Source organism: Sturnira hondurensis, unplaced genomic scaffold, assembly GCF_014824575.4.
Source record: "Sturnira hondurensis isolate 20B ecotype Veracruz unplaced genomic scaffold, ASM1482457v3 Scaffold0004136, whole genome shotgun sequence".
NCBI lineage: Eukaryota > Metazoa > Chordata > Mammalia > Chiroptera > Phyllostomidae > Sturnira > Sturnira hondurensis.
Window position 1 is genome coordinate 6,334,430 of NW_028076767.1, and position 22,768 is coordinate 6,357,197.

General features: G+C 41.3%; 1 protein-coding gene across 6 annotated transcripts in view; it reads right to left on the bottom strand.

Moving 5' to 3' along the window:
- SPATS2L (spermatogenesis associated serine rich 2 like) overlaps nucleotides 1–22,768 on the bottom strand; it is a 164,498-nt gene that overhangs the window by 57,574 nt on the left and 84,156 nt on the right. For 5 of the 6 annotated variants that reach the window (XM_037043680.1, XM_037043677.1, XM_037043679.1 and 2 more), the window contains 2 exons: nucleotides 5,165–5,273; nucleotides 2,030–2,079 (listed from right to left, as the gene is read on the bottom strand). In XM_037043680.1, coding sequence (XP_036899575.1) covers nucleotides 2,030–2,079; nucleotides 5,165–5,273 — 159 coding nt within the window. Of the gene's footprint in view, nucleotides 1–2,029; nucleotides 2,080–5,164; nucleotides 5,274–22,768 lie in introns of those variants that run through there. The other variant, XM_037043676.1, reaches the window with a different exon arrangement.

Genomic DNA, 22,768 nt, shown 5'->3' on the forward strand with positions numbered 1-22,768 from the left:
GGAAGGATTGGCAGGAGAAAGGCAGGAAAGTCCTTGTGAAATGAGGATGTAAAAGGCAGATTCTCCACAGTCCACATTAGGTCCATAAAACAGGCACCAAACAACCAGGAGAGCCCAGGCACAGGACCCAGAATCCCCGCCATGAATATTCATGCTGGAGCAGATAACTGCTACAAAACTGTGCCAAACTGACCCGGGTCCACTAGGTTTGGACTGTGCAGCAGGATCCCAGGACCTCTTGGCTGCCAGCTGAACAGCATTACAAGACTTCACTGCCCTGCATTTCAGACAACTAAAATTTTTGAGACCTGAGTTATTACAATATGACAGAATTTTACTGTTTTTCTCCTGAAATGTCATAATGGTCAATATGCATAACAATTCAGAGGAAATTAAGGCGTTGTTCCAAATTATGATGCATGCTTTATTGACTTTGATTTTGTACCCAGGAGATATTCAGTGTTCTTAACGTCCAGTAAGGTACAGGCCTCAGCCAATCAGAACGGACGCTCAGCCATCAGGACACACCCTGGCCCGTGGCTGCATCAGTGGGTCTCAGCTGAACATCAGCCTGGCTTTGTTCTTCCAGGCATTTGGAAAAGAAATAAAAGGAAAAGCTTTCTCTTCTGAATTCGCCTCCCTCCTCCCTTCCTTTCCCTTTGAAACCCGGACCATGCCCCTGGGTAAGTGCTTCTCCAGAGAAGTGAGAGAAGGACACTCCCTGGGCGGCGGGAAAGGCCATCGGCCTCTGTTCTCACACAAGCCTCACGTCTGCTGGGCTGGGGAGACCACTTTCCCACTGAGCCCCTAAGAGGGAGACCCAGTAAAGAGTTGGGTCTGCAGCTGCGGTCTGCTCCCTTTTTCACACCAGAGAAATTTTTCCACGTGAGTGTAAATACTGCCTTTCAATCGTCTGTGAGTATCTTCATCTCACACAAAAGCCTGGGAAGCTATGATTAAAGATAAGCAGAGATTGTCAAAGATGGTGGCACACAAAGACTAGGAAAAAAAAATCCCATAATTCTTCCTATTCTACAGGAAACCAGAAAGAGAAAAGGGCGGAAAGAATAATTCCAGTGATCTAGGGATTTTCTGAAAGTACAATAACAATAATGCCTGTCCGTTTTGTTTAAAACCTGTTTGGCAGGCCTGTAATCTTCCCTCACGGAGAAGGACGGGCTGGTGTCTCATATTCTGGGATACCCAGAGCGCAAGCCCTGCTGGCAAACAGTGGCGAGGGGCAGGGCAGTGACTTTGAAAAGAGCAGACGTTTTGTGAGAGGCATGAAGCAGGTTCCAGGCCGAGAACAAGGAGGGAGTTGCACCTTATGGGGGCCACTGAGCGCGTTCACAAGATCAGGAAGGCGCGTGCGGGACACAGAGGGCCAGCGTGCACACACGTACACCTCACCTGTGTCCTGAAGTCACTCTTGGTGACTAGACAAGAAAGCAAAATACTTTGAAAGGGACAGATGAACATCTTCCCTCTGTTTTCAAGGAGTCTGCCAGCGTTCTCAAGAAGGGAAAACAGATCCCTTACTATGATTTGAAAGTATTTTCTCTTTCTCTTCTTTTATTACAAAATCTAGCTTAGAACTCAGCAAGAAAAGTATCTCAGCAGAGCTTTGGATAGATTCTTTCAGTTGGAAAAACATGTGAAAATATATTTAGAACTTTTTCAAGTATCTTTAAAACACTCCCTAATTTTTCCCTTTCTGCTACAGGATATGTTTGGGCAAGTTAATGTCTTGAATCCTTTGAATTCTCCCGAGAGGCCTCCCTTAATACTTAAAAAGAAGAACTGGGGGACTTCTGAAGCACACCTGGTGGTTAAAAACACTGAAGAGAAAAACAATGGCATTAGCAGGGAGGGTGGCTGGTGATTGGAGAGCCATGAATTTGGAAGCTTTCTGGGTGTATATACTAACATATTTGGGAGAAGCATAACACTGGCAGCTTTGTTAGAATGATAACCACCATGAAAGTTCTGATTGAAGATGCTCCTCATTTACAGTCCATGTGAGCCTTACCTTCTTCTTCCCCATCATGTTCCATTCCTTCAGAACTTGAACCGCGCTGCCTAGACAGAGACAAAGGGCCTTTAACGTGGGTTCACATGACACAACCCCACCCAGAAGTCATCTCAGCCTTTCCATCTGGGCTGCAATTTTTTTCTTGGCGTTTTCATTTGTTTTGATACATCCTACCTTAATAAAAATGCCAGTCTCGTGTTTTATTTCCAGATTTTCATTTAATTCACTGCATGATCTTGGTTTTATCAAAATATTAAGCCCCACTACATGAAGCTTACTTTTTTATTATTATGTTGTCTTAGAGAAAATGAAATATATCTTGAGAATTTTCTGATAGCTTCATCGCCATAAATAGAATTAAAATTGTTCTGTTTGATATATGAGTCAAAATTCCTATAATCTTCTCCACCAAACATGGGATTTTGAGTATGTTTTGCATGTGAAGCATAGCTTTTTATTGGCCACTGCTTCTCTTCTTTCTGTCTCCACTCATTAGGAGAAGAGATTATCTGATCTTAGTTCTGCCCTCATCACTGTGGATAGGGAAGGGATGCGGTCTTTTCGAGGTGTCTACTTTGAAACAGAAGGAGTTCATCAAACGACAAATGAGTCCCGGGATCTGTCGATGCCATTCACACCCAAACGTGGAACTACACTGACTCAGAGGAAAAGCCTAACCTGATATCAGCTTGCACAGTGTTTTCAAAGAAGTGTGTTACCACTGGTGAGTTACAGGGATGTCTCCGCCTCCTCTAACAAAGTTCTTTCACTCAGTCCAGCTGTGCTGGGGGCAAGTTCAACAATAACATATTGGTAATGAATACATCAGGGTTTTTTTTCATATGAACAGGTACTTCTAAAGGAATAGCTTTTAAATATATTCTTTTAACAACAGAAGCATCCTTACACAATCTTACTGTACTAACAGTGCTCTACTGTTAGTATACAACAGTGTGTTGGCCTGACAAAGATAAACTTCAGCCTGGTCTTTATAGCAGATTTCAAATTAGTAGGGTCTCCATATTGAGTCCACTGTCTACTGTTGGATAAGCAGAGGCCATACTGCTTTGACCACAATTTAGACAGGCTAATGATTCCTATCTATTCAAAGTTTCCAATTCAGTGCTCCTCTTAGGCTTTTTGAGTTATATGTACTTGAAATAATAAGACTGTACTTAAAAGTAAGCTCTAATTCAGACTTTTTATTAACTGGGCTGGTCTTTCTGTAATTTTCCCAGAGACTTAATACTTCACAGTGTTTTCCTTTAGAAGAACTTTAGGAAGTCACTTTCATTAGGTTTCGTGGTAAGTCATGCTGGCAGCTAATAATCACTAGGATAGTCCTTATAGCTAAACTTCAGTTTCCTAAATAAAATTTAGATGCATGAAAGTGTTAAAATAATGTCCTTTTTAATCAGAGGAAGGAGACTGAGTTGCTTCCTGCTTTCAATTGCAATATTCAATTATTCTTCTGGTTTTCATATTTTGACATAATTTCTATTGTAATTTTTAAAATTGAGCTTTTAGAGGGTCATTCTGAAGAAGAAATAACCATGTTTACAGAGAATTTTGAAACTGTTATTGTTAAATTTTAATTATACTGAAACTGCTTGGAGCTTTTTAGGCTGCTCAGAAATAATGCTTTCAACACGCCACATAAGTGATTCCTAACAAATAGTTTTGATTCTCAGTGGTTTTTAAACAAATTATCTGATTGGTCCCCAACTAAAATGACAAGAGGTTTCTCAGAGATCAATGAGTTCTGCGTTTTTAATTAGACCTCAAAACTGAGGAGGTGAACATTTTGAGAAGGACAAGCAAGGTGCTCTATTTAAATACAAATGGATCTGATGACAGGGTATCAGCTACTGAGCATCTGTGCACTTCCTCAGAATCACTTTGTAATGAAAACTTTCACTGAAGGGGCCTGAATCCAAAGTGAGGGTTGGGAGGGACGGGAATCCTAACATTTTCCCTTTCCTACAGCTCTTTTTCCAGGCGAGTGATATTGGCAAGTGAAACCCGAAAAGAGTTTATCTAGCCAGGATGTGCATAGCTCCAAATTCCTTTCTTGAGACAAATTGCACTGAATGCTGCAAAGTCAGATTAATATTGCAATCTCTACTATTTGTTCTTTAATGACTGAAGATTCTGTCTCCGCTTCTCCATGAATCAGGGCAAAGCAGAAAGGCTACGCACTGTGGGTCTGCTCGCAGGTCTGTTTTAAATGATAATCATTTTTCAATTCAATTAGGACCCTAAACCTTGACTGTAGACCTCAGAATGCAAGCATGCTGCCTGGTCTCAAGACCTTGCTGAAAATGCAATTACACTAGCAGAGACTTGGGAAGATTATTCTCCTCCTAGGAAAATAAGTCAGTCAAAGTGTCCTTAACAAGTGTGAATGGGACACGACTGAGAAATGTGCTGATAAGTCTTCCCTGACCTTATTTGTCAGATTATGTTCAGCCCGTCCACGTTTACAAAATAGAAACTAATACCGGGACAAAAGACATGATAACCAAGGACAGGTGTGAGATCTTTGGTCATAAATAAAACTTAGTTTTATTAGGAAAAGAGCATTACCTCATAGTTTACAGGAAATCTAAAGCAGTGAGGGAAACATTTATGGGATAAAAACATTCTGAGAGTTGAGATTCTCTATCATTGGCAATGGGCTGCCTGAAAGAAAAGTTTTTTTAAGCAAAAAGGCTCTAGAAGTAGACAAGACAAACTGATATTATAATTAATTAGGCAAACCCAAAATCATAAAGTAAGGATTTAAAGAATAAACCCGTGCTCTCAATTGGGAATGAGGTACATTACCCTCCATTCACAAGGGCACCCTCAAATAAAGCTCATGTTTAACGACCAATCAGAATGATCGGTACACAATGGAATTAGTAGCATTATAATTGGAATCATTTAGAAAACACTTAGAAAATATCTACGTGGTTTTTTTAATGATAAAAAACTTTAAATTGAGTTCTTAATGAGTATGCATATATGTTTTTAAAAAGATGCATGTTTTAATGAGAAAGTATTAGTAATGAATTGGTATTCAATACCTTTAAAAAACGTACAGAAACGCATGGAACATTCAGTTCAGCTCCGGTGGACATGTATACTCACCGTCCACAAAGGCCTGCACGGCTTTGTCTACGTTAAAATCAAACTGCTGCAGCACTAGGACTATTTCATTATTGCTTTTGTTGGGAACGACTGACCGAACTGCATAGATCTGTAAAAGGAAAGAACGTGAAAAGGAAACACTTTAAATATTTTCCACCCACGAATTTCTCACTGGATAGAATTATAACTGTTAGAAAGACTTTGAGAAGACAACTAATCTCCCTTCTTGCTATTGAGCGCGCTCAAGGCATTTCCGACCGGTAAAAATTCATCCTCCTTCATCCTGGTAATCACCTTGATACCCACCTTACTGTGTAAACATTTCTTACAAAGATCCCTTGTTAGGGCTGTAACAGCAAGTGTGAAAAGCCAACTCTGGCTTAGCCATTTCCCCTCCCCTAAGACTCCAGATGTACACAAGATACGTTTTCAGTGAGGACACAGATGTTTTCTGTCTCAGGGGGTTGTCTTTGGAAAACATGCAGAAATAGCCTCATGCTTCAGCTTCTCTTATCTGCACAGTGGAAACAGTCATCTTGAGGTTCACACAAGCAGGCTATGAAACTCCATTAATATGTTTATTAAGATATAAAAATGGGGGGCATTGTATTTTTGAAATGGCAGTCTGAGCCATAATACAGAAAACATTCCCAAACAAACTTCTGAAAACCAAACATTTAAAATATAGTAAATGCATACAAGGGAACTAAGAATTTCACTAGACTAGGCTGACATTCAATTTTTAATGACCTATATGTATTTATTAGTCAAATTTAGCACGTATTCATTCATCTGGCTTAATCGAATGAATTGATCTTTATCTCACAGAACTGCAATTGCTATAGAATGCTCATGCTACTTTAGTAAAAACCTGGCTCATCCAGCTTTCTACCACGGGGATTAGTACAGCTGCAACCGACAAATACTAGAGAACGGCATGGTGGACAGATAAGTGGCATCATAATGATGACCACAACGCACCGCACAATCTTTACATGTTTGCATCAATGGTGATTTATGACCAGCTGAGTTTGACAGGTACCTGTAGTTTATATAATCAGAGTCCTGGCATATGAATTATATGGGTATAATGTGCGTAATGTGACTCGACTGACTAGAACATTTAACAAAGCAGCAGAGCCTCTTCCTTAATTATGTTAGAAAATAGGTAGCTTTCTCCATACAAAGTGTTATATATAAGAATATTTAGATTATAACTGTTACATAACAGGGCCAAGGCAGTGTACGATATTCTACTACTGAAAGGACCCCCCACTAGGTTCGCTATGCCCATCGCCAGAGGAAAGATGTCTCTCAATGCCAGCGATTGGTGAAAAGGAAAGATATTTATTTAAAGCTATACAGACTTAGAGTAGTGACTTAATGTCTTCATTAATATATTAAAGTCCTTTAGGATACCCACAGATGCACACAGTCCTTCCTTCTCCCTCCGCCCTAGTCTGGGATTCCGCATCTCAGGAAAAGAAGTAGAAGTTCATGATTCGGGCTCCCTGCACCATCAGCTGTGTCACTGCCATGATCTCCAGTTAATCCAAAGCTGTGTGGCACCTTCTAATGGCCCACCAGCAAGAGTCCTTTCACCCCTTTTCTTCCAGGCAAAGTCTCTCCTGCTTCCTAAGCCACATGGCAAAGGGAGCACCCAAAACCATGAAGCCCTCACTTTCGCCAAAGCTGCAGGGGTCCCCACTCTGCCAAAGCTGCGTGGTTCTCTCTTCACATGGCTGCTGAGTCTGGGTTTAAATCCCTACGCCAACCTTCCTCTGCACCCCCATTTCCGACTCCTCCTACGATTAGTTACCCCTGCCAGCATTCCCGTATTCTTCCACCTTTACTGGGCTGTCATCATAAGTCTGGGCAGGTGTGGCCCCATGTCATGGAGCCAATCTTCTCCAAGCTCTCCCACAGGCTCTGTAACCAATGGGAGCTGCCCCTCAGTTACATCCTGGGTGGAAGTCCCTTCCATCCCCCTGGTTCAAAGGATGGCCACAGCTATTTAACATATCTATGCAACCAGTTAAAGGTTATAGGTATGTTAAATGACTGTGCCAGAGGTTAGCTGCAAAGCTGTTGCTATACAAAACAGCTCTGCATGTTCCTGCTCCACATGTCCCTTCCCCCAACTCACTCCTGTTGGGGGAAGGGGTGAGGACATCCTATATATCTTTCTAATATTTCCTGGACACCTTGAGTTCTGGACCTCATTCCAAATCCCTATTTGGGGCTCCCCTCTTGGCTGCACCCTGTTACATAACGAGAAAACAGTTATGGGAATATGACTTGTAAGGTTCTGACAATATAGATCAGAAAGCTGGTTTTGAATCATAACACTTATAAATGCTACTATGTGGGTTTTACTGAGGACTCTAACACAAAATACATATTTGTACATATGTGACTCAAGATTCCTCCAATATTTCCTATTCTCACATTTTTATGGTTCTTAGTTTTTGTAACCTCCATATTAAAAAACAGTAACTTCTTCAGGCCTGGCTGGTGTAGCTCAGTGGATTGAGCGCGGGCCTGCGAACCACACGATCGTGGTTCGATTCCCAGTCAGGCCACATGCCTGGGTTGCAGGCCAGTTCCCAGCAGGGGACTCACGAGAGGCAACCATACATTGATATTTCTCTCCTTCCCTTCCTCTCTAAAGACAAATAAATAAAATCTTTCAAAAAAAATTAAAAAAAAAACAACAGTAACTTCTTCAAATCTAAGTTCTTTCTCACCTTTTCTATTTAAAATTCCATTCAGTGAATATTTTTTGAATGCCTACTGTGTGACAAGGCACCAAACTTCCTAGCGCTTTAGACTAGAGAAGAATGTACATGTTGATCACATGATCACAGAAATATATACTTATACATTGTGACAAAAACTATAAAATCATATGACTGGGACACATGCCTTCATACAGGTATGCTGAGATCTGCAGTGAGAAGAGATGAATGGGAGGTAAGGGGACAGGATTTTGGGCAGAGGGACCAGCATAAATGAGGAGCAAGGCACAGATGAAGAGAGAGTGGCTGGAAGCAGAGGAGGCAGAGGGTGTGAGGTGAGGTCAGAGATGCGCAGGGACCAGGACATGCAGGGCCTACAAGGCTGTGTGAAGGATTTAGGTCTTGTGAGCATCCCTCAGTGGTCCTTGCATAAGTTGTCCTCTATGATTCATTGATTGTGGTAAAAAGATAGCTTCCTCTCTCTCTCCACATATACAAACACCCCCACACGTAGATACAGATATACAGATATAGAAATTTATCTATATATCATTGTGTAAGTTAATGTGTTGACTTGATACACTTACATATTGCAAAACGATTACCACCATAGCATTAGCCAACATCTGCACCCAACACATAATCATCATTTTTTGTGTGTGTGGTGAGAACATTTAAGATCTATTCTCAACGACTTTCAAGTACATGATACAGTATTTGTTACAATCACCATACTGTACATTAGATCCCCAGAACCTGTTAAATCTTATAACTGGAAGTTTGCACCCCTTTGACCAGTATTGTCCCATTTCTCTCTCTTTTTAAAAGAAGCCAAGATGGGAAGAAAAACAAGAACAAAAACGCCTGCATCCAATCCAGGAGAATCATCAACAGTGTGCATTTGACAATAAGTACGGTGGCCTAGTGTTTACACTGCACTGCAGTTATGTATAAACATTACATGATGTCCTTCCAATGTAGCTCTTTTAAATAAAATTCTAACACTCAACCAATTACTATCATTACTACCACACTAGCCATGCCCTTCCAAGTGATACAATACTTAGTTATTAATCACATTAACATGGGTTTGAACTGTGCAGGGTCACTTATACTTGGATTTTTCTACATAAACAATGTAAATATATTTTTTCTTCCATTCGATTTTCTTAATAACATTTTCTTTTCTTTAGCTTACTGTATTATAAGATTACAGAACATAATTCATGTAACATACATAAATGTGTTAACTGTTTACGTGATTGGTTTCTGGTCAATAGGAGGTGGTTAGTAGTTAAGTTTGGGGGAGTCAAAAGGTACACTTGAATTTTTGACTGTGTGTGGGGTGGGGGGCACACCCATAAATCTCTGCGTTATTCACAGGTCAACTGTAGTTACATTAGACAAGAGTTTTCAATCCACATACACAGTTGTATGATCAGTAAAGATCCACACTTATGGAATAAACATAAACTAACTGTTCTTTTTCCAGTCTCTGCTTCACAAAACATAATATACTGTACCACATTAAGAAGAAACCAGTAAAACCTATGGCTTACAGAGACATTTTCTTTTTAGATTTTTTATTGCTCTTGCTTATTCCTCTTAAAAAAATACAGCCATGGTCAGATATGGTAAGCATCCATCCTTGTCATTTTTAGATATCCCAGCTCTGAACATACCCTTAGAAAACTGTCAGTAACTGAATTCTGACTTCAAATCTAACTATGAATATTGCATACAATTCCCAAAGGAAGATAGTTAACTAAGACAGGAATATCAAGTTTTAAAAAAATGAGAGAAAAGGGGAAAAATAGCTTCTGCTTATTCTAGATGTTCCATAGTAATTCTGAATTTCAGCAAATTTCAGGACCAAACTCTGTTTCTGCTTTAATCACTGAACTTAGCTGATGTGAAGGGAGTAGTGTTGTTTCTCCACCTCTTATTCATATTCACTATATTTATTTCCCTATGAAGATGTCTTTGAGAAAGATGGTAAAATCCTGTGTGCTCATATATGCGCATAAAAATACAGGAACCGCACAATGTCACTATTCAGGAAGCTGCCCCAGTCATAAAGGGTCTAAACATTTAAACCCAAGTAAGATCTCATTATGAAGTAGCTTTAAATACAAGGAGGGGGTAACAAAGGCAGTGTTATAGTGGGGCTGTACTGAAAGGCTGCCTTTGCATTTGGAAATGAAGCTCCTGGAGGAAATCAACGCGTGACTAATGGGAGTTTGCATACGGGGAAGTCATAAAATTCACGCCTGCCGACTGTTTTGCAGAGGCTGTTTTTGGCGTGGCTTCAGATACACAGCCCTCACTTCGCTGCCACAGCCCAGGCTGATCTGATGTGCCTGCTGCTGCAGCTTCACACGGAAGCCCACTGTTTGAAGCTGCACTTGCATGCATCCCTCAAGGGTTCGCAGCCCGTAAACAGAGTGGTCCGGGAGGGTCGACCACGCAGCAGTGCAGGCTGTTGGGTGACAGTCTGGACCCCTGTGCGTGGTTCATTTACCTTTCCCAAGTCACATTCCCCTCTTTGCTTCTCAAGGAAATTGGGTTTGGCAAATCAATCTGTTTTTGAGAAATCTGCATTTTGCAGCTCAAAAGTTGTTTTGATTTCACCTTCAGCATTTTAATCTCCACGCCTTTCCTCTCTCTGGGGCTTTCTATCTGGCAGGTTTTGCCCCATTCTGCCTCAGGCCTACCCTGCTGGCATTTCACCCACACGAAGCAGTGAGGCAGTGAGCTTTCACAAGCTGATTTCAGCTCCCCACATTAACCTCCCTCCTCTGTCCCCACGTTGTCTGGTTTCTGAGGTGTTAGCAGGTTCCCTCATTCACACTGTGCATTTTGGAGCCTGTCTGTGATGACTCCTTAGAAGTTCATTCATCTTGTCTTACTGATGAGTCATTTAGATTACGTCTGAGTTTCAAAAATGGTTCTGACCAGTTTTCTGTCCACCTGCACAGCTGTGTGATCAGTAAAGACCCAGTATTATCAGATAAACATAAAATAACCGCTCTCTCTGCCTCCAGGCTCTCCCCTACACATTCATTCTAAGGATGCTGCCAGACTGCTCTTCCTGAAGTATAACTGTGACCATATTACCACCTCTCTTTCTAAGAATAAAGTCTCTACAGCCTGGCAGTCAAGGCTGTCAGCGATTGGGCTCCAACCTGCTTTTCCAAATGTCCCTCTTGCTCTGCCCTTCACGGGTGAGCACAAGCCCATTGTGTTGGCCATCCACCCCCCACCTCTGTGTGTTTTGCCTTTGACCTGAGCAGTGTCTGTTTGCCCAAGTCTTACATTTGAGCTGAAATGCCATGTGTTCCATTAAGTCCTCTACCTTCCCTGCCAGAAGTCATCTTGCCTCCTTTCAATTCCCATTGCCCTGAGCAGTAGGTTATCTCTTAGCAGTTAGCATCTGTTACTTTAAATCCAAAGTGTTTGTATACACGCTGTGCCTACTAGAGGCTAAGTGACTGGGGCAGAATCCTCCTCTCAGACATTTTGCATATACACCATGCCCACCGCAAGTGACTAACAATGTGCATTTCATAACTTGAATGAGAGATACCAATATGTAGGGATACTGGGCTGTTGTTTCAAGTCAAAAGAATATTCTACCAGCATTTTTTGGACCATCCCATCACTCTGCATTTACCATCCACAATAACAGAGGGTGAGTCTCAGCTGACTGTGACGTGGCCTAAACAATACATGGGTAGGAAGAATACACATATGTTCTTTATATTTCAGTAACAGAAATGGAAAAAATATTTGTAAGACTCAATAATTTTACTTTCTTTATAAGGTACTCATATTTTGTGGAGTTTAAAAAATACGAAATGGCATAATAACTGCCTATCCTTCCAAAGCTCAGCCCAGCAGCCAGATATTAATTGAGATCCCACTAAATGACAAATACTGAGGACATAGAAGGGAACCAGATACAGTCCCTCCCCTAAAGGGGACAGTGCAGCATTGGATCCAGAACCATCTGTACCCCAAAGTGTGTGATAACGCCGTGCTGTCTTTAGGAGCGAGGTGCTGTGGTACCACAGAGGGGAGAGCAGTTGAGTCTGCCTGCGGAGGGGAGAACACTTTATAGAGGAGCCAGCCAATGTCATGGAAGGAGCTTTGGAGTTAAACACACCTATGTTCTAATATTGGCTCTGCTACGTGCTAGCTCTATGACCTTGAACAAACTGCTTAAATCATTGAAATTTGGTTCTGTGGCTGTAAAAATGAGGATATTACTTGTTAGAATCTCTGTAAAAATGAAAAGAGATGATGCATACATTAGCTGCTCAATAAATCATGAAAGGGTGGGAGCCTTTACATTGGGCCATGAAGGAGAAGGGTCTCTCTGGGTGTGGAGTTTGGCATGTCTTCACAACTGAAAGAACATGGGGCTAGTGTGTTGGCCAAGACTTATTTGGAGGAGACTGCCCTGTACACCTCCCTTCTTAAGAACCTTCTTCCGTAACTTCGGAGAGCCTTGGGTGGACCCAAGACTCTCTTTAATCCCCCTCTCCTGTAAGCTGACCACAAGTGAGCCATCTCAAGGGTGACTAGTAGCACGCGTTTTCCCCCTTCTCATTCTTTCACTTATTTCATCCACTAAATGGCTTCTATAAGCAGGCGCTGTATGCATGGTTGGACATAGTAGTAACAACTGATAGGGTCATTACCACACTTAGAGAGGAAAACAGATACAAACATGTAAGTTTAACATATATACTTTTTATTTTTATTATATATACGTTTATATGTGTAAAATATATGTTTTTTATTTTGATTTTTAGGCCTTTTCACCTAGGCTGAGTAAAATGACAGAAGCAATCAGAACACAGTGACAACGATCTCAGTGGTCAGGAAGCGGCCTTGGTGAAAAGACCAGGCGGGCGGATTCCCTGCCAGGGGTCCTGCACTGTACAACAGAGGGGGAGAAGAGGGACACTTGGAGCTGCCTCCCTTCCTGCCTTTCCAGCTGCTCTCACTTTTCCTGAAGTCCTATGAGACCTCAATAGACCTTTATAATAACTTCTTTTTTTTTTTACCTGCACTAGTTTGAGAGGGTTTAATTTTCTAGAACAAGTAGTGAGTGCCTAAAGGCAACATTAGTAGCTAGGGCTTAAAACAAAAATAATGAAGCCAAATTATTAGTCCAACTGGAAGACAGGAGAAACGGACACTTTTAAAGTAAATTCAGTTAGCATGTAAATGCCAGATGGAGAAAAGAGGCCCATGAGCTTTGTTCACATACCTCTTCTAGCACTCTGCTGCCATAATTATGTACCTGTATGCCCCACAGGAATGTGAGCTCTTAAGGGACAGGGACCATATATCTTAATAATCACAGGGCCTGGAACAGTGGGCAACATTTGGTAGATTGTTTAATATATGAATGAACGACTGAATGAACAAAACGAAGTAGGAAGTCTAATGGGATGGTCACTGAAACATTCCAGTTTCAATTATCCATTCTTGTCCGTGCAGCTCTGGATTCAGCATAAAGTATTTACGTAGTATTAAAGAGAACCAAGCCCAAACCACATGGGGTGCCTCCTAGGCCCTGAGGCACTACATGTGGCTGGTCTTAGCCTTGAAGAGCTTGCCGTATTGGAGGTATGCTTAGTCTTGTCCCCTGCAATAAGGACAGCAATCAAACCGCCAGTAGCTTCATTTTTACATCAGTGAGAGCCACAGTTATTTATGGGTTTGCCATTCCTGCACCTTTGAAAGGAATTTTATATCAGCTTTGGTCACATTTCTCAAAGGCTGTGCCATTCAGTGATGACTGAGAAACAGCTCATCTGTGTATGTTTTGCTTCACTTGCTGGGCTACCAATATTATCTTCACACTAATGAAGGCAGTTCTCCTGTGAATCTTCTTCGGGAAAAAAATACTCTTTGCAGACCAGTACCTTTGCATCACAGATAATTCTATAATTTAATTGCCTTTCCTAGCATCTACTTTCTACCAGCAAAAAAATATGCATGAGTTGTTGTCATGTTCTACTTGGCTGACTTTTGGGGAATTAACACCAGGGATACAAATCAAAATTAACTTTTTTTTGGCAGAAAACCAGGATTAGAAAGAATAACGAAGACTTGAAGGTAGGGAAAAATGCAGTTTTCATAGCATCATGGGAAGTTTAAAGTAGGACTTAAAGATAGTGTAGTTGTGCTTTTCAAACTTTAAAGCACATTCAAATCACCATGGGACTAATTAGAATGCAGATTCTGATACAGAAGCTTGGGGTGCAGCCCAATATTCTGCCCCTCTAGCAAGTTCCCAGGTGATATAGATACTGTTTGTTCAAGGATGTTGTAGGCAGAATAATGACTCCCCACAGACATCCATGCCCTTATCTACCAGAACCTGTGAGTATGTTAGGTCACATGGCAAATTAAGGTTGCAGATAGAATTAAGAAGGTTGTTAGCTGATCTTGATATAGAGAAATTATCCTGGATTATCTCAGTGAGTCTAATGTAATCACAGGGGTCCTTATAAACAGAAGGAAGAAGCAGAGTGCGGGAGCCTTACACTCTCTTTTACTGCTTTCTCAGAGTTAGAAAGACTTGACCAGCCATTTCTGGGTTTGAAGATTAAAGGGGACCATGGGCCAAAGAATGCTCTTAGAAGCAGGAAAGGGCAAGACAAATTCTCCCCCGGACCCTCCAGAAAGGACTATAGCCTGTGGACACCTTGATTTTAGCCCCATAAGACCTGTTCGGACTTCTGAACTCCAGAACTGTAAGGCAACAAATTTGTGTTGTCCACAGCCACTGTTGCGCTGTGGCGATTTGTTACAGCAAATCCCATTTGTTCCAGAGATGGGAAAATGAACACAATGGCCCACCCTTTGTGGAACAACAGTCTACTTTCTCCCTCTAATATAAGGATGTCTTTCTCTGTCCCATCAACTATCCTCTTTTCAAAAAATATACCTTCCAGAGAGCAGTGCTCTCTCCCCATACACACACGTTTTGGAGGAATTCTGTTCACTCAAGCCAGATTTTCTGAGGGAAGGTGAGATAAATCTGATGGTCTCTGACCCCAAGGAGCTGACAGAACTGTAGGAAAATAAGGCAAAGTCCTAAGTGACAACTAACTCAACAGTCAATTTGACAACAAAATCCCCTCCAAGTCTCACCTGTTCTCCATCCTTCCTTTCAGTACAGGCCCCCTTTGCCTTTCACCTGGACTCTGGGAAAGGCCTTCTCACTGGATTCCCTGGCTTAGGTTCTTGTCTCTCCAATCCATCTTAAACAATCACTGCACAATTAATCTCCCCAAAGTACCTGAATACTGAACTGAGGGAAGGGGCCTGCAATGAGAAAGGATTTCAAGAGAGGCAAGACAGAAAATGAATTTTGAAACAAAGTCCCAGAGGGAACAATAATAATAAAAAAAGACATCCAAATCAGTGAGAGAAAGCAAACTTTGAAAAGGAGGGGGTATGGTTCTCTCTCATTTTCCTAATTCTGAGAAAGGAGAAAAAGAAAAAGGAAGATACAATGAAAATTTGAGACTGTGGAGAGGAAAATTTAAGGACACTACTGTATTTCCTCTGTGTGAATGTTTTAGATTTTGCTTTGGGTTAAAACAGTGGAGAAAGGTTTGGAGCTGCCTTTTGGGGATGTACAGGACATGGCCAGATGAATGAAAGGATGCTGGGCGGGAGCACAGGCCCACTGATGCCGGACCGCACTGAGCCGTCATGGAGCCAACAGCACGGCTTTCCCGGGGGATGCTCGGTAAGCCAGGAGCAGGAGCAAAGAAAAGGAATGACCCAAGGTCACAACACATTAGAAACACAGTGGTAGATCCTAGGGCTCACGGATATGGGGGCTGAGAATCATCAAGATGCCAATCAAGGCATCTGTGGTCTGTGCAGGGGGATAATGGGCTGGGGACTAGGGAGAGGCTAAGGGATGAGAGAGTCCATGGGAGAGGCTAAGGGATGAGAGAGTCTGTGGAGAACAAAGAGCAGACATGTGTGTGCATGTGTGTGTGTGTGTGTGAGAGAGAGAGAGAGAGGATGAGAGAGGTGGATGATGAGAGGGGTGCTGTGCAGCTGCGGACTGGCTGGGCATATCTCTGTCTTCATGCAGTCTCAGGTCTTCTCCATTCAGTCTCTCCTGGGGGGCTAGTCTGGGCTTCCTCAGAGCATGGTGGCCTTAGAGCAGATTGTTTATGCGGCAGCTCTGAGCTCCGGTACAACTGTCCCAACCAGTGAGGAAGAAGCTGAATCGCCTAGCTCAGCTCTGAGCTCCGGTACAACTGTCCCAACCAGTGAGGAAGAAGCTGAATCGCCTAGCTTCCCAGGCCACATAGAGTCACCTCCTTCCTACTGTCCTGGTCAGCCAGTCCCAAAAGCCTACCCCGTTGAAAGAGAAGGGGCACAGACCCCACCTCTTAATGGGGCAGGTCTTGATGTGGTCACTGGAGAATACCATCTGCCTCAAACAGTTGAAAACAACAATCACCTAGATTTCTTTCCATCAATTCTGGGTCTATATTTTTTCAATTTACTAAACTTTTGAGAAAAATAATAATTTTTCTCAAAAATAAAATAATACATAATAATTTAAGAGTTGTTATAATACTAAGCAAAAATTGATAGCTTAAAAAGTCACATAATTTCTTTAATTCCTAAAAACTTCACTTATTGTAGAGCAAGAGATAACATACTCAAATGGACTTTTCTCCTATCTAAAAAATCATAAAATACAAGTATCTTAAATCTTTTAATTAAGCCTACGATAAATTCTTCATTTCATAATTTTTACCTTTAATCAGACACTTCTAGGCTACACACACCCACACACATCTCAAAAGATTGCTATTAGGACAAGTTGCCCCTCTAAGCTCTATTGAGACAAGCAATGGGCTTCACACACATTTCATTTCACCCACGGAGCCAGCACGCACTTCGCGTACACCTGCATGTTTTCTGTAATTGGGCTTGATTCTTCCTCATGTTTTCCAGAGCTGCTAGCAGGACTTGCACATATTTTAGGGCAGGGTGAGCCCCTGAGGCCATTGAAGGTCTGTTTACAGCCAGCCTGTTACGCCCACCTAGTTTAGGACTTAGGTAAATACTTTCTCTGGGGAAATCCATATTTGAATTTATTAGTGAAGACAAAAAAGGCAAGGTTATTTTTACAAGACGTTTGGGTTTTTTTTGTATTTAAATCAGAATAGAAAAGGCAGATTGCTTTAATTTATCTTCTGCTTCTAATTTAAGACTATTCAGTAAAAACCCTCCTTCCTTTTCTTTGGAATTTAAGGTCTCTACTTGGACGGCGGGGGAGGGGATTACTGACATCCACTCTCCCTGTGGATTTTTTTCCTCCTTCATTTACAGAACTCTTCAGATGAAGAGTGCCATGAAAATGTAAGTCACTAATACCCTTTAATCAATACAAGAATAACGGAGTTAATTACTCTTTAGTCAATACCAGAATAAAGGAGTGAAGTTAATCTCTAAATTATATCAACCTTGGATATTTCTTCGCTGTGGCATGAAGGAAGGAGACCATCTGAAAACCATGGAAACTAGGAATACACTCTGTCTTTGGGGGAAATGTATTTGTTCACACAAATCTTTTTTTATTTTAACAGGATTTATTAAAAAAAAGAGAGACATGCTGATTTAAAACACCAGTAAAAATGAGCACCTGACTGACCAGATCTTATTTTTCCCAATGATTTCCTGAGTTTGTTCATTTGCTTTTTCTCTGAGGCAGTAAAAAGAGTTAAACCTAGTTAGTGCTTTCAGCCTTAATCAAATAGCTAAAATTACAGCTTTAGGCAATTAAAAAAAATACTAATGAATGTCCATGGGTGGATGAGTGAATAAAGAAAGTACGTTGTATACACACAATGGAATGTTGTTCGGCCTTAAGAAATGAAGGAAAGCCTGCCACAGGTGGCAACACGGACAAGCCTTGAGGAGACCAGGACACTGCGCCAAGTGAGGTTAGCCAGACGCAGGACAAATGCTGCCTGATTCCGCTCACGTGAGGCATCTAAAATAGTCAAATTCATGGAAGCAATGGAAGCAGAGAGTAACAACGGTGGTTGCCAGGGACTGAGGGAAGAAACTAATTAATGGGGAGCTGCTGTTAAACTGGTAGAAAGTTTCAGTTGTACGAGGCGATTCAAGTCCTAGAGATCCACTGTACAACACCCGGCTTATAATTAACACCGTCTTGTACGGTCAATGAGAGTGAATCTCATGCCAATGTGCTCACCACAATTAAAGACAAATGTTAACTTTAAGTTATGTAAATGATCCCAGCTATCATTTCAATCCATTTTTATTGATAATTATCTGCAAGGAGTGGGCAGCAGGGTTCTGAAGGGCCTGTAGACAGGGCAGCAACAGACATGCCGAACCCGTGACCAGTAAAAGGACCTCAGAGAGGGTTTAATCAAATTCCTTTATTTTACAAGAAACTGAGTACAGAGAGGTTATGTGGTACCTTTATTATTTTTTTAAAATATTTTATTTATTTATCTTTAGAGGGGAAGGGAAGGAGAGAGGAAGGAAACATCAATGTATGGTTGCTTCTCGTGCATCCCCTGCAGGGAACTGGCCCCTGCCAGAAACTGGCCTGCAACCCCAGCAGGTGCCCTGACTGGGAATCGAATCGCGATAATCTGGTTCGCAGGCCTGCGCTCAATCCACTGAGCTACACCAGCCAGGGCTATGTGGTACCTTTAAACTGAGGCAGCTACTTGGTATCAGGACTAAGGCTGCCATGACTCAGTCCCCTTTTGTGGTCCCACAGGCACCCACAAGGTGGGAAGGAACACATATTCATTCACCTGTAGGGCTGGAGCAGGTTTTGGGGTTCCTCTGCATGAATTCCTTCCTTTGGCAGATGGGGAAACTGAAGCCCAGAGAAGTTACATAATGTACCAAAGGACACACAGTGTTTCAGTAGAATTATCTTGTTCTTTTGCTTCCTTGAATATGGTCAGAAATAGAATACACTTTTGAAAGAAAATGAAACTACTAACTCATGGTGTGTCCTGAACGTTGAGAAGACCCCTTATACTAGTGGTAGTATGACTCAACTTACTGGGGAAAGGGACGTAAAATCTACAGTTCGTGTTTTAATCTACTAATGACTTGAGAGCAATGGTTCTCCAACTTTTTATTAATGCTCGTCAATGAACATATAAATCATATGCTTTTCTCTTGGGTGTTTGAATTCCCAAATAGTGTTTCAATTGCCTTCCTAAATATACCGTTTTGTTATACTCACATATTGCGGTGGCTATGGAAGTCTCCCACTATGGGAAGCACAACAGACTGCCAGCCCAGCTGTCCCAGGCACAGTCCCCCCCCCCCCCCCCGATGCTCCCAGTCAACAGCTGAGGTGGTGGGGTCCTTGTGGAAGCTCCCTTCACAGGGATGCAGGAGTCCCCCAGCAGGCAGCTCTGGCCCACAGACTCCCTATCAGTCTGCAGAAGCTTTCTCAGAACCACACTGCATGTTGAGGCTACTACCTACCCGACTTTCCTGTCTTCTCCCTCTTCTTCCAGAGATGTAACACTTGCATGGGAGCCTGTAGGCTCTCCCTATCTGCTCAAGCTTCCTTCTTCTCGGGTTTTCCTTTTATAAGTGCACCCCCTGGGCCCCCCATCCCATCTTGGCATCTGGTTCTTGGAGCACTCAGATGGATGCTAATATGCTTCTTCTCATTACTCCTGTCTTTTCCCTACTGACATTCTAAGGCCTGTCTCCAACCAGGAAGACATGCTCTGCTTCTTCTCTGTGTCTTCCTTATAGCCAAGAATCGTCACTATACAATCTGGGCTCAATCCTTTAACTAAATATTGATTACCAAATATTTGGGGACACAAAGACTATGACTATTCTCAGAGCTATTCTAAGACTATTCTAAGATCTATTAAATACACAAATAAATTTAAAAGTCCATTTATGCTTATAATCGAGTTGTGGAGAAATCATTAATAGAGAAAAGGTGGTTTTAATAATAACACAAACAGTATACTTTTAAATGCTGAACAATCAGTTTGGCTGTCTATCTTCCTATCTCACCTATCCGGATGGACTTTCAGTGCTCAAGATCAGAAGAGAAGAAACCATTGCAGTCTTGTCATTTTTTTGTATGTGGACAAAAATTGTGTAATTTAATATGAGGGATCACTGTGAGAAACAACTAGAATATTGGTGAAATACTCATAAACCCCCAGGGACTGCCAACAAAGGGAAATCTTTTCTACTGCCAAAGGTTTTAATTTTTGATATGGTCTTGTATTCTTTATCTTTTTATTGTATTTTTTCCCTTACAATTTATCCTCCTTATACTCCCCTCCCCCCTGCAATCACCACACTGTTGTCCATGAGTTCTTTCTCCTTTTAGCTCCATCCCTCCACCCGCTAACTTCCCCCCAAGAGCTGTCATCTTGCTCTCCATCTATGAGTCAGTCTGTATTTTGCTTGTTAGTTCAGTTTGTCCATTAGATTCCACACATGAGTGAAATCATACAGTATTTGTCTTTCTCTGACTGGTTTATTTCACTCAGCATAATGTTCTCCAGATACACCTATGCTGCCGCAAAGGGTAAAAGTTTCTTCCTTTTTATGGCCAAGTAGTATTCCATTGTGTATATCTTTTGTATTCTTTAACATTAATCATATATCTTATGTGTACCTCTCAGCCACAGTGAAAAAAGGGCCACAATGAAAGGCTGGAAGGAGAGGGGGTATGTGAAGCAGAACAGAAACACTGTGAATTCTAATCTTGCAGCTTTGCAAAAGCAACATGATGCTAACCCTGCAATAGTAAATTTCTTCTTATCCCCTGAAACTGATGCTGACATTTCCATTTACTCATTCAGTTCCTTTAGACTCCTTGTCAGATCTAGTTGCCAAGCAACAATAACAGCAAGCTCTGTACATAAGCAGTAGGCAATAGCTATTGTCAAATGTCTCTCCTTTCTTTGAAAGGGAAATTTAATGACTCTTTCCTATGAGAAAATGACGACAAAAACCTGTCCATTGTGAAACCTAAAAGCTGTGCATATGGCTTTGTGTTCTTGCTGTTTGAACTTAAGGATTGGGCTAAATTGACTTAAACACCCCTAAAAACGAATGCAATTAAGATGTACCACCAAAGCTTGCATGGTTTGGTCTTTTAAAAACAATTGCATGTCATTAAAACTTGTCCCAAGTCCCATGGAATGAATTCTCTATTAAATGGAGTTAATATTTTAAAGCCACACGATGACAGGGTTCTTCTGTACTTCCTCTGGTCCTGCTAAAATCTCTATAATCAAATGCTTGGGTTTTTCTGACCATATTCCATCCCACATAAGGACCTGAACTATATTTCTGGACAGTAAAATCACAGATCAAGGCATTTGCGGAAAAGAGAAGAAAATGGGGCACGGGCCGACCTGTGGTGGGCAGACTCTCGGAGACAGAGTGTATCTCAGTCAAGAGCAAAAATGTTGAGAGACCCCTTCCTGTTCCCACTGTGGACAAGAGGCTCTTTTCTCTTCTATTCCTTCCTCATTATTTTAATGACCTGAATGATTATTGTTTACAGGGAATTAACCTTTATACTGCTAACAGCTCTAAAAGCTATTTGCAGTAATGGCACAACTCAGCAAAGATATGCTAGACTGAGCTATTCCTTATAACCACAGCACCGTATTTTCTAGTCTTACTGATTCACCTTGAGTCTCAGCAGTAGCTACCACAGTTTGAAAAAGTCAAGTCCAGTTTCACATGCTTTTTCTTATTTGGGCTTTTTATTTTGTTTTCTTTCTAATATCAGATCTATGTGAATTTATATTTTGAGTGCCAAACAAAAATGTTAACTGGAGCTCCTTTTCTACTTTTTAAATTGTAAAATAAACAGATGAGCTCCCCATATCCTTTATACTTTACATGATCAAGAGTTCATAAAGCAGCTTCACATTTATTACTGAATTGATGACTTTGTTAAGTAGGTGTTACTATCACATCCAATCTACAGAATAGCAAACTGAGGCCCTACAGGTTAAGTGACTTGATCCAGGCTGTTCAACTAGTAATTGAGGGGCTAATAATCTGGCTTCTGTCTCCAAAGTCCATGTTTTCCCCCCGACTTCACCTCCCTGGAGCTTATTTTCCAAACATGCTGGGTTTCAGAAATATTAACCCCATTTTACCTCACAAGGATCCCCTTTGCTTTCCATCACCAAATTTTATTGCTAAAGTGTGTTCTGTTGAAACTGATTTATAATAATGCATTGAAATATCTAACTAAAATTTTTATTTTGTCTATGCTAGTTCTAATAAAACTTTCTTATTCAGTCGAGAATTAACATTTAAAATTTTATAAGTCAGTTTGGCTTGGTACCATAGTGTTTCACAGGAGAAATAATGAAACAGTCACTACTGGGTCTTATCCTTAGCTCCTCTATCATTTTCTAATGTTGAATTTCTTTAAAAATATGTCATTTAGAAAAGAGCTGTGAAAGTGAGTATGCCCTAAATATAAAGCTCAAAGATTTTGTTCTGGTATCTCTTCTTAACAAAATGAGACACGGGAATTTCCTTCCTCCCTTCCTTCCTCCCTTCCTCCCTCCCTTCCTCCCTCCCTTCCTTCCTTCCTTCCTTCCTTCCTTCCTTCCTCCTTCCCATTCTTTCTCTCTCTCTCCTTCCCTCCCTCCCCCCTTCCTTATTTTTCTTTATTATTATTTTTGTCATAGTAGGTTATGACTAGTTACTCACCAAAAGACATCACTGGTTACTGTGAAACCTATGAAACCTGTCTGTGACCACCTGTATTTGATAAGCACCCCATAACTATGCT